The sequence below is a fragment of the Vombatus ursinus genome, unplaced genomic scaffold, assembly GCF_900497805.2.
Source record: "Vombatus ursinus unplaced genomic scaffold, bare-nosed wombat genome assembly UNPS02012147.1, whole genome shotgun sequence".
In the NCBI taxonomy this organism is placed as follows: Eukaryota; Metazoa; Chordata; class Mammalia; order Diprotodontia; family Vombatidae; genus Vombatus; species Vombatus ursinus.
In genome coordinates this window covers 196,971-208,472 of record NW_020951925.1, presented here as the reverse complement: position 1 = coordinate 208,472, position 11,502 = coordinate 196,971, and the positions used below count along the sequence as shown (strand labels likewise).

At 55.4% G+C, this 11,502-nt stretch overlaps 1 protein-coding gene across 1 annotated transcript in view; it reads left to right on the top strand.

The window, feature by feature from the left end:
* The first annotated feature begins 1,597 nt into the window (after positions 1 to 1,597).
* Positions 1,598 to 11,502, top strand: part of ITGB2 (integrin subunit beta 2) — a 26,198-nt gene continuing 16,293 nt past the window's right edge. Inside the window, exons 1-3 of the mRNA XM_027857466.1 lie at positions 1,598 to 1,765; positions 10,279 to 10,339; positions 10,839 to 10,927. Of these exons, the coding sequence (XP_027713267.1) occupies positions 1,724 to 1,765; positions 10,279 to 10,339; positions 10,839 to 10,927 (192 nt within the window). The 5' untranslated portion in view covers positions 1,598 to 1,723. The remainder of the gene's footprint in view (positions 1,766 to 10,278; positions 10,340 to 10,838; positions 10,928 to 11,502) is intronic.

Below are 11,502 nucleotides of genomic sequence, written 5' to 3'. Positions count from 1 at the left end.
GAGGTGAAATCTACAGGGAGAGATGTTGCGGAGGTGAAATCTGTAGGGAGAGATGTTGCGGAGGTGATGTGCCCGTTCTGGGCAGCTCAGGCAGCCTCTCCTGACTCCTGGGTTTCCCTTCTTCCTTTTCTTCTGTTTGTGTGTGCAGAGGGTGGAGGAAGTCAGGATGTACCTGTCTTCCTGACCCACTTCCTTTTGGAATGTTTTAAAGGCTCCTCCTTTTGGTTCTTTCAGGGCTACTTCTGCTCTACCTGATGCTGGGACCCAAGAACACAAATAAGAGGGTTCAGCTATTCAGCTTACTAAGGGTGTGACCTGGGGCAGGTCTATTCCTGTCTCTGGGCCTCAGTTTCCCTATTTGATTCTCCTGTTAATTTAACAGTTATTAAATTGGACTTGCCTTTTGGAGTCCAGTTCTGGGTGCTATAACTAGTTCCATATGAGGAGCTAAAGAAAGCTGGTGTTCCAGGGCCAGCCTTATCCATCAGCCAAGTGGGCTAAGGAAGCTGATGCCTCCTTCTCCAAGTCCCTGGTTAGCTGTGCCCAGGAGGGATTCATCCTTTCTGCCCAACCAAGTAAGAATAATTCAAGAAATACATATTCAGTAGGTGCTGTGTTGTGGGTGTTGGGCTGGGCACTGGCCTGGGTACTGAGCAAGAGCCGTGTTACAGGTACTAGGCTCGGCACCGAGTGAGTGCCATGTGGTAGGCACTATGCCAGGCTTTGGAAGGGTACTGAGTGCCATATTGTGGGTACTGCCAGGCATTGGGATGGGTCCTGAGTGGGTACCGTGTTGCGGACACTATGTCAGGTGTTGGGATGGGTATTGAGTGGGTGCCATGTTGTAGGTGCTATGTTGAATATTGATCTAGGCACTGAGTGGGTGCCATGCTATGGGCATGATGCCAGGCTTTGGAAGGGCACTGGGTGGGTGCCATGTCATAGGGACTGAGCAGATGCTGTATGGAGGGTGGTGGATTGGGCATTGGGCTAGACCTTCCTACCCCATGGTGCCTGGGGCTGCAGAGAGCTAGCAGCCACCATCTATCTGTTCCTGCTTCAGAGCCTCATGCTTCAGTTTGCAGGATAGGGGTTCTATCGGTACTCCTCCAGATCAGATCTCAGGGGAGAGAGGCCAGGCTGGCCCTCTGACTACAGACCTGTCTCTCTCTGGGCTCATGCTTAAAACCTTTTTACCTTGACAGCATGGCTTTAAAGAACACAGGGTCACGCTTCCTGCCCCTGCCAAATAAGTGACAAAAAAGGCCTCATTGCCAAGTATAAACAGCTTTTGACAATTCATCTTCAGACTATCAGCAGAGGTCAGGCTCAGTGGATGGAACAATCTTTCTAGGACATAGAGCCAGCCAAGGCTGAATGGGCTGCCTCAAGAGATAGTGAGCTCCCCCTCAGTGGGGGTATTCAAGCACAGTCTAGGTGTGGGACCTGTTGTAGACGGTCAGCTGCTGTTGGCCTGCATGCCTCAGAGTCTTTGGTGAGGGCAGGTGTCCTCCCCCCACCTCTCTCAAGCGACGCCGGTGGTGGGGGTAGCTTCCTCTTCTCTTCCCCACCCACACTACTTTCTGGGCTCAACTTCCTCTGTGCTTGGGTAACACCAAACCAGCCCTCAGCAGAGAGACCTGAAGCGCAGCCCTTCCTCTGGGGATGACACAGGACTGGCTCTGTTCAGATTGCAGCTAAACCGGGCCCCCATCCAAGCCAGATGTGCAGCCAGCTGAGAGCTGGGAAGAGAGGAGACGCTCAGGTGAGGCGACACACCGTGTTGTCCTTGGGGAGGGCTCATGGGGCCAGAGAAGGAACCACCCCAGGGGAACACTTGCAGCTGCCTCCTTGGGCAGGGGCTCCGTCCTCCTGAGCTGGCAACTTAAGGTGATGCCCGGGAAGCTGGCAGCCAGGGAGGGGCCACCAAGAGAGGGTTTGTGAGGCCCCCGGGGCTGGCAGGAGCGGACGGAAGGGTTTTTCTCTTGCTCTGGGAGTCACACCAGCCTGTGGATGGCCACCCTGACTTGGGCAGCATGGAGGGAGGCTGCCAGGCTTTGCCTGCTTTGGCAACCCCCAGATCTGAGACCGCCACTTCCAGGATATGTGAAGCATCCTGGTCTGGGTGGTCAGCATTCCCTCCAGCCTCTGCCCTCCTGTTTCCCTGCCCTGGGACACCCAAAGGTGAGATTCAAAGAGACCCCAACCTCTGCCCAGGCAGCCCTGCTGCCTGCTTCCCCCGGCTGACTCCTGTTCCCTACAATACCTCGAATTTGGAGGGGGGTGTCTGAGATCAGCTGGACATGCCCCTGGAGGGCCTATGGTGGAGGAGGCAGTGGGAGACAGCGCCGTAAGACCCTGGGCCAGGGGGAAGGTGGGGTGGGGGCCAGGACCTTCAGCCTTTCACATGTGGGAGAATCTTGGGGCCTACAAGGATTAACCTGGACCTGCCCCAGGGATGTTCTGTCCATCCTGGAGGGGAACATTGATCACATTTCATCGTAGGTGTGGTCTGGACCAACACCCTTTTTTACATGTAGAGAAACTGAGGCCACCCGGAGCAGGAGCTTTAGAACTCGAGGGGCAGCGGGCAACGCCCCTGTGTGGTGCACCTGGCCTAGGCCCCAGAGCAGCCCCCCTTTCCATGGCTCCCTGAAGGAGTGAGTGCATGTCCCTCTGAGGGAGGTCCCCCCAGTCAGGGGCCGCTGTGGCGAGGGGGCCTGCCCTGGGCAGAGGAGATGGGGCCGAGGTGGAGGTCAGGCTCTGGCCCCTCCCCAGGGTGGGAAGTTCCTGCCACAGCAGCACTCAGCTCCGGGCCCCCCGATTCGCCAAGAGCTTGTTCGCCAGCGTGGGTGGCCCCTGAAGGTTGATGCAGGAAAGGACCTGGGAGGCCCTTCAGCTTACATCTGGCCGAGAGCCAGCGTCCAGACAGCCTGCCCCTCTCCAGATAGCCCATGCTGGCTGGAGGCCGGGTGAGCCGGGCAGCCTCTGCTTACAACCACGGTCCAGAATTCCTTCACCCCCAGTGATTTCCTGGGCCTCAGCCCCTTCCTCTTAGGACCACCCGGGGAGGCAGCAGAAAGCAGAGGGGCCGGGCCTGGCCGTAGTGTGTCTGCTCTGCTTTAGGGCTGAATGGAAGCAGATGAACCCCACGCAAGATGGTCACAAGAGACCCGGAGTCAGGAAGGCCTGTGTTCAGATCCTGCCTCTAACAATTGCTAACTGTGACCCCTAGCGACTCACTTGGCCTCTCAACCTCCAAACCCACACCTCTCAAATGGGGCAACTGTAACCTGCACCCCCTCCTCAGCGCCGTTGTAGGGCTCCACGGAGAGCAGTCTGAAGGACTCAGCAATGGCAGCTCTTGGCAGCCTGTCACCCAGGGCCGGCCCCAGGTCCTCCAGGCTTCTTTGGAAACCCGGGGCACATGCCCACTAGGAAGCGGGACAGCGTCACCTTGCAACACCCTTTTACAGAGACTCCAAGGATTCAGCACAGCCGGCTCAGGATGGGATCCCCAGGGAAGGCTGGGCTGCCAGGCGCCCTGTGACCCACCGAGGCTCCCCACTGTGTCCCAGCTGTTCGATGAGGGGAGCGGACTGGCGCCTCCCCAGGATCCCCCAGCTCCAAACAAGAGCAGTGACCGGCTTCTTCCTGTATTGCTGCAAGGCTTGTGAAACACCCATCCCCCACCCTGGGAAGGTTCTAGTCAGTCGTGGAGGGGAGAACTGATCACACTTCATCCTCGGGGTGGTCTGGACCACCTTGTTTTTTTGGAGAGCTGGTGTGTCAGTCAGTAAACGTTTATGAAGCACCTGCTGTGTCCAGGCACCTGCCTTTCTCCAGAGGGACGGGCCTCGGAGCTCCATGCCAGAGGAGGAAGAGGAGCCCTGCAGCAGTGCTCAGGGAAGAGCCTCTCAGGGCTGGGAGGCACGTGGCAGGAGGCATCAGGGCTCAGCTGGGCCTGCCCCCTCATTTTACAGAAGGGAAACTGAGGCCCAGAGAGGGGGAGGTGACCTGCTGAGTCCCAGGATGCGTCAGTAGCAGAGGCAAGGTCGGGGCCCTCTGGCACCGGGTCCTGCCATCTCGCTGTTCTCCCTGCCTCTCGCAGCGACCTCTCTCTCACTGAGTCAGAGATGGTTTATCTGACCACAAGAGCTCCCCAGGACACAGCCCAAACCCACCCCGGAAGTAAACACACCAGAGAGTGGAAGCCACACCGCGAAGCCCTCGCTTGGGGCCTCGCGACTCTCCATTTACACACAGTCCTAACAGGCGAGACGGCTGGCCGCCCTAGCCAGGGAAGGGGCTGAGGGAGGCTGGAGGCCCAGAGACATCGGGACAGAAAAAGCAAAGCCACCACGGGATCCTGGGGAGAGCTGGGCCCGAGAATGGTGGCAAGATCGGCCTGGGCATCCAGTGGATGGGGAGAGGTCCAGCCTCCCTCCCGCGGCTCAGCTGGACAAAGGTTCCAATCCAAGAGGGCCTAGAAAATGGAGTTTTCCAGAAACGCCCTGAACTATGGGGGGACTACCTGGAGTCACACTGAACGTGGACCTGATGGGGGAAGTGTGCCTCCCTTCTACTCCCTGGCCCTGGAGTCAGGAAGACAGAAATTCAAATCCAGCTTCACATACTTACTGGCTGGGCAAGCCACGCCACTGCTCTCTGCCTCAGTTTCCCCAACGTAAATTAGGGATAAGAACAGCGCCCTTCTCTCAGAGTTGTGTAGCACATAGCACAGAGTCCGGCATCTCATTTCCTCCCTCCCCAAGCCTGCTCTCTGAGCTAGCAGGGGTCTGCCCGCTGGCCCCACGCTGGCCCCAGGACAGTGGTCTGGGCCCCTCCCAGCCAGATGCTGCTGCCCCCAAGACTCATCCTTAGGCAGCACCAGCCTAGGCTGGCTTGCGGAGAAGGATGGCTGTCCTCGGCGTTGGAGGCCCCGGTTTATTCATCTCCATTCTGCATTCAACTATTTCATTTAGGAGAGAAAGTCAGAGTGGCATGCTTATTTATTTTAAATTAATTTATTTATTTTTGGTTTTCAACGTTCACTTCCGTAAGATTTTGAGTTCTGAATTTTCTCCCCCTCCCCAAGATGGCGTGCAGTCCGACATAGGCCCTACTTATCCATTTATATTAAGCATATTTCCCATTAGTCACGATGTAAAGAACAATTAGAACTAATGAGAGAAACCACAAGAGTGAAGCAGGAAAAGGCAAGCAAACAGTCTGCTTCCATCCGCATCCAAACTCCATGGTTCTTTCTCTGGGCGTGGAGAGCATTTTCCATCACGAGGCCTTTGGAGAGGTTAGATCCCTGCACTGCTGAGAAGGGCCAAGTCTAGCAAAGTTAGTCATCGCACAACGTGGCCGTTACTGTGTACGACGTCCTCCTGGTTCTGCTCCCTTCACTCAGCATCAGTCCATATGAGTCTTTCCAGGTTTTTCCAAAGTCCACCTGCTCATCATTTCTTATAGCACAATAGTATTCCATTGCATTCGTATGCCATAACTTGTTCAGCCATCCCCTCAATTTCTAATTCTTTGCCACCACACAAAGAGCTGCTGTAACTATTTTTGTACTTGTGGGCCCTTTTCCCTTTTTTATGATCTCTTTGGGATACAGACCTAGAAGTGCTATTGCTGGTTCCAGGGCTCCAGAATGGTTGGATCAGTTCACAACTCCACCAACAATGCATTAGTGTTCCAATTTTCCCACATCTTCTCCAACATTTATCGTTTTCCTGTTTTGTCATGTTGGCCAATCTGATAGGTGTGATGTGGTGAAGTAGTACATTTAGTATGAGTTCCCAAGGTGCCATAGCAGCCCTTTTCCCCACTCCCAAGGCCAGTGGGATGTGAGGCCGTGTGCTGGGGGCCTCCTCCTCCCTGCTCTCTTCTCTGGTCTGGGCATGGCCTTTTAGAAGGCCCCTTTTAGAAGGGGCATTGAGTAGCTGGAGAGCGCACAGGGAAGTGAGAAGCCTGGAAGCCCCACCACACAAGAGGTGGCCAGAGGAGCCAGGGGTGCTCAGCCCAGAGAAGAAGGCTGGGGGCAATCTAGCTGTCCTCCGTCACACACGAGGTACGTCGGCTTGCTCCACTCGGCCTTCGAGGGCAGAAGGGGGATAGGGGAGCAGATGCGGAGGCAGATTCCCAAGCCAAGAAAGGAGGCACCAGGGCATGGGAGCGCTCCCCTGGGGAGGGGGTGGTCAGGTCCTCGACACTGCAGACCTGGGGGGAGGCTGGCGAGCACTGCGTGGGGCAGGGAGGAGCTCTGCGCCTTTCTCGGTTCTGTCTCTCTGGTTCGATGATTGTGTCGATCGGGCTGGGAAGGCTTTGGTAGAAAGGATGGGGCTGGGGCCCTCCAAGCAAGGGACATGAATAAGCAACGGCCTTGAACACAGAATGGGCAAAGGGAGTGTGGCCGGCTGTGTCCCCACTGGCCTGGGGGTTGGCTCTGCTGGAGCCAAGTAGTAGGAGAGAGGGTCTGGCGCTGCTGCTTCAGACTGGCTGCCACTCCTGCTTTCCACGCAGCCTCAAGCCCTCCCATCTGGGCAGCACCAGCCTCGCCCCCTCCACACCCATTCACACACATGTACCCCAGGCACCTTCAGTCACTGCTGTGCCCCAGACCACTGTGGAGGATGGGCCTGCCGCGCCCCTCCACCTCTGACACCCACTCCTAAGATGACACATAAGCCAAGGCGAACAGAAAAGAGACTGAGAAGGCGCGGTCAGCCAGGTGGGAGGAGAACTGGGAGAGGTCCAGGAGTAGAGAGGGATCCGCCAAGAGGGCAAGAGTGGAAGCGGGGGGCTTGTGGGGAGCAAGATGGGGAGGGAAAGGGTGGCCTGCCTAAGCACAGGGAGGGCCCAGGAGAGGGCTGCCAGAAGGACTTGCCCTGTGCCCAGGCATCCTGGTTGGAGACTGAGGCTCAAGGTGGAGGCGACGTCAGAGCATGCGCGGTGACTTGTTGGGGAGGTAGGCATGAGGTGGCCTGAGGAAGGAAGAAACGGCAGGAGTTTTGTCTGAGGAAGTGGAGCCCTTGTGGTGCCATCAGGAGGGTGTTGGAGGATGTGAAGCCTTTCTGTCTAACCTCTTTGGTCTGGATGGTTAGTCACAGGATCTCTGGGCCAAGGAGAACGGACAGCTTAGTCATTTTTCTTATAATTATAGCAGGATTCCAAATTGATTTCTCTAATGGTTGGCCCAGGTATGAAACCAAGGAGACCGCTGTGGGTAGCTTACTGATGTTCTGCTGTGTCCCATCCTTTGAAGCTTAGTTCAGGGGCCAGGACCACACCTCCTGAACCCAGGAACAGCTTCTGTAGGGGGAGAGACAGGGCCCCAGTTAGGAAGACTCCAAGATCGGCCCGGGGGAGGCTGACAAACAGAGTGTGTTCAAGCCACCTTCCTGATCACCTTGGGCTCCTCTCCCTGCCAGCCACAGACAGCTGTCATTGCGTTCTCCCCTGAACTCCCTGGGATCACTGTGTGCGCCAGTCTTGCCATCAGCCCCTTGAGGGCAAGGGCTCTCTCACTAATGTCTTTGAATCCCCAGTTTGGCTCCCAGTAGGCTTGTGGAATTGAGATGAATTTTGATGTGATGGCAGCAGGGTGTAGAGAGTGCAAAGTTTAAAGATCAGCATTTGAACTCGACCCTGCCCCTTGCTGGCTGTGTGGCCCAGGACAGGTCTCTGTCCCTACCTTAGCCTCAGTTTCCTCCTTTGCGTTCCTACCTCCTAGGGGTGTGGGAGAATGCAGAGGGCTAAGTTATATGTTGAAATGGACGCGTTCTCCCTCTCTGTCTCTCTCCCTCCCTCCCCCCACCCCCAGCTGGGCAGAGACAACTCAGGTTCTCTTTTTAATCTCTGAAACTTAACCTCAAACCACTCTGCCTCTCATAGATTGGCCAACAGTAGGTCCCAGCCCAAGCTTCACTTGGTCATTGTTTGGGCCCTGATTGGCTCCGAATGAAAGTAAATAGCAATTGTTTCTATTTTGGCCAGAAGCCCTGAGGGTCCCCCCCTCCTAGATCCATTTTTTTTTATACTAGATAAAAGGCCATTCTCTGCCTCTTTTCTTACCCAGCCTTAATCACTGAATGGGTGTTGCCTCAGTCAAACTGAGACCTGTTAAAGAACTTAGCTTAAGGGGCAACTAGGTGGCACAATGGATAGAGCACCTGGAGGAGGAGGATCCGAGTTCAGATCTGTCCTCAGACAGGTAACACTTACTAGCTGTGTGACTCTGGTCAAGTCACTTAACCTCAACTGCCTCGTGCCCCCACCCCCCAAAAAAGACCTTGGCTTAAAAAGGCCAAGGTTCTCTTCCCCCCATCCCCACCCCCTGCATCCTGGGCCATCTCCAGTCATCCTGATCTATATCTTACCACTGGACCCTGATGGTTCTAGAGGAGAAAGTAAGGCTGGTGACTTTGCACAGCCTTCCTCACTTAAATCTAATTCACTCGCATGTCACGGCATCACCTCCCTGATGTCACGGTCCTCTTTGAGAATGAAGGTGGCAGGTCAAGTGTGTAAGGCTGGGCCCTGGCTCTGGCCTCTTCCACAGTCCTAAAAGGCCACTGGAGTGGGGATCAGACCATAGAGTGGATGCAGCCAGGCAACCCCCAGCTCTCCTGCTCCACCCACTAGCTAGCTGGCTTCACATCCTTGGGGCAGCCCTCGTGGCGACTTGGGCATGCACCTCCTTGTGCCTCATGCCCAGCTCAGAGACAGGCCTGCATGTCAAGGGTGGCCCGAAGAAGTCTTTGGGGTAAAGCCAAAAAACAACCTGAAGCAAAATGGTGAACTCTAGGAACTGCGCCCCTTCCTCCTTCCCTCCCCCACACCCTCTCATTCTCCCGGGTGCCCTCAGCTGGCACTCGGGCAGTCACGGAAGTGTGAGCAGATGAGAACCTCGGGGGGGGTGCCCATCCCGGGACTGTTGGTATGTCTAAAGAGGAGTCTTGATGGAGGGCTCTGGTGGAGAGCTCAGTGATGAGGTCTAATTATGGGGGCCCACTTTGGGTACAGCGGTTAAAGAAAGTGGAGCCTTCCCTGTTCCTGCCTCCACCTAACCCTGTGCCAAGCTCCAGTAGTGTTCCCCCGGGGCAGCCCTGACCATACTTGTGCCAAGCGGGTAGCCTCCTTCAACCACAGTGGCTTCTGGGTGGTGGTGGTGGGCAACCTTGTGGGCAGCGCTCCTGTGCAGCCTTCCTTGCTGGGGGCTTCCCCAGGTCAAGGCAGACTTGGTGGGGCCTGCAGTATCTGCTCCCTCCTGTCCCAGCAGTCCCCTTCCCACTGAGAAGCCTCTTGGCTTCTTTGGGAATCGGTTGGAAACTTGGGGGAAACCACCAAGACTGCCAGCTGCCGGGAATACTGGCTTAGCCATCTCTCCTATTGGCGGGACATCCTTTCCTTTCCCAGGACTTTGGTCCCTCAGTGGCCGCAGCACCTCCTTCTCTTCTCCTTCGGTGTCACTTGGGTTTGGCTACACGACTGAATCAAGTGTCACCTGCCCCATTAACTCAAAGCTGATTTTGCTCAGGACTGCTTGGGATGCTTGAAAATTTACTGAATATAAAATGTGTAATAAGACTATATTGGTCTAATTAATGTGGTACTCTATAATAGCACTTCAGTCTTCCAGACGAGGGACATGTCTGTGTCAGGGAAATGTTTATGAATGAGATTATTTTAGGGGAGTGCACTTTTGTTATTTTCAGGTCCAAAAGCAGACATGTAGGTCAAGTCTTACGAATGTCCACTCATCTTGGGGGGTGGGCCAGTATTGGAAGTGATGCCATCTGTGATTTGTTTCCCGATCCTTCCGTCTCTTACTCTCTTTGCTATCTTGGAAATCAGTCCCCCAGAGGCTTCTCATCCCCCATGGGGCACACTTCCCCCAGTCCAGCTCTCTTCCTCGCCTCCCCTTGTCTAGTGTCATTTCTGGTTCCTTATGCCACACCCCAGGGCGTCGGGGGCTGCAGGTCCCCAAGGTGTGGGTCTGCTGTCCTCACAAAGGAGAATAGGTCATTATAGAAACTCTGGGAGATCTCTGTTTTCTGTCTAGTTTGGGGCATCTTAATTTCATCTCTCAGTGCCCATGGACTGAATCCCAAGCCCTTGTTACGGTGTCATTATGGTGTTTCTTCCAAAATATAATTCCATGAGTAAACATGAGTTCTCCCCTTCTCTTCTCGAGGGGGCCTGGCCAGGGCAAGCTGCCCGGGGCTGGGCTCCCCAGTCTTAGTGTCTCTTCCTGTCTCATAGGCGATGCCTTGGCACAGCTTCCTGGCCCTAGCCCTGATGGGGCTGCTGATTCCACCATCAGGTGAGTTCCGCCACACAGAACCAGAGCAGATTAGCCCAGCGGAGGAGAACTTAGCAATGGTCCAGTTTGCTCCCTCATGTTACAGGCTGGGAAAACTGAGGACCAGAGGGGTTCCATTCAATCCAACCACATTAATTTGATTTCATTGTTTTTAATGAGCAAAAACCTATTTTTTTCTCCCCCTCCCCTAAAATGGAAAGAAAAACCAAAACCCTCGGTCAGCAGATCAAATTCCCAAACTGACCGGGACCCAGAAATGGGAGTGTCAGAGCAGGCCCCCACTGTGTGCTCCCAGGGATGAGGTCTTTATCTGGGGGCCGTGGGGAAGGACCCAGCCCAGGCTCTTGGGCTCCAGCTTTGGGTTGATTGGGTTGGCTGGGTACAGCCACGGCCCCAGGGGCCGGTGCTGGCCCAGATCGGCCTCAGGGGATGGGATTAGGAGAGGGTGAGGGCAGAGGGACTGGATGGAAAAGCCTGAATGCTTTGTTCTCTCTTCCAGTCCTTTCCCAGGAATGTCCCAAGTACAAAGTCAGTACCTGCCAAGAGTGCATCAAGTCAGGGCCAGGCTGTGCCTGGTGTAAGAAGCTGGTAAGACGGCGTCCTGGCAGCAGCTGCAATGGCAAGAGGACGGGGGAGAGTCCTGGCGCCCTTCTCTGCTGCCCCTGCCCCTGGGCTTGCGAGGGTCTCGTGGGGGCCTGGGGCCTCTCTGCCATCTACTTCAGGTCCTCACTGGCTATGGCCGGAGAATGCTACATCGTCGGCCTAAGGGCCAGTGAGAGAGGTTTCCCATAATCCCATTTAGAGATGATAAGGCTTAAAAAGCTGACCTCTGAAATGGAGACACACTGTGTACCAAGGAGGCTGGGCCAGGAAGTCTTGAGACTACCTGGCAGAACCCCAGCGAGGGGTGGGTTTGACCAGCAGAGGGAACAGAGAAGTGAAAGGGAAGGCTCAGTTTCCAAGTTGGAGAGAAATTTAAAAGAAAACCACCCTAATGTTTAGGCCAGTGGCCACCCTCCTTTCTGCAATTTGTGAGGAATTTTGGTGAGGAAACAAAGGAAAGCCTGGACCCAGACCCAGTGGCTAGTCTTGGATACAGTGGGCCAGCCTTAGACACAGAGAGCCAGTCTTAGACATGGTGGGCCAGCCTTGGACACAGAGGG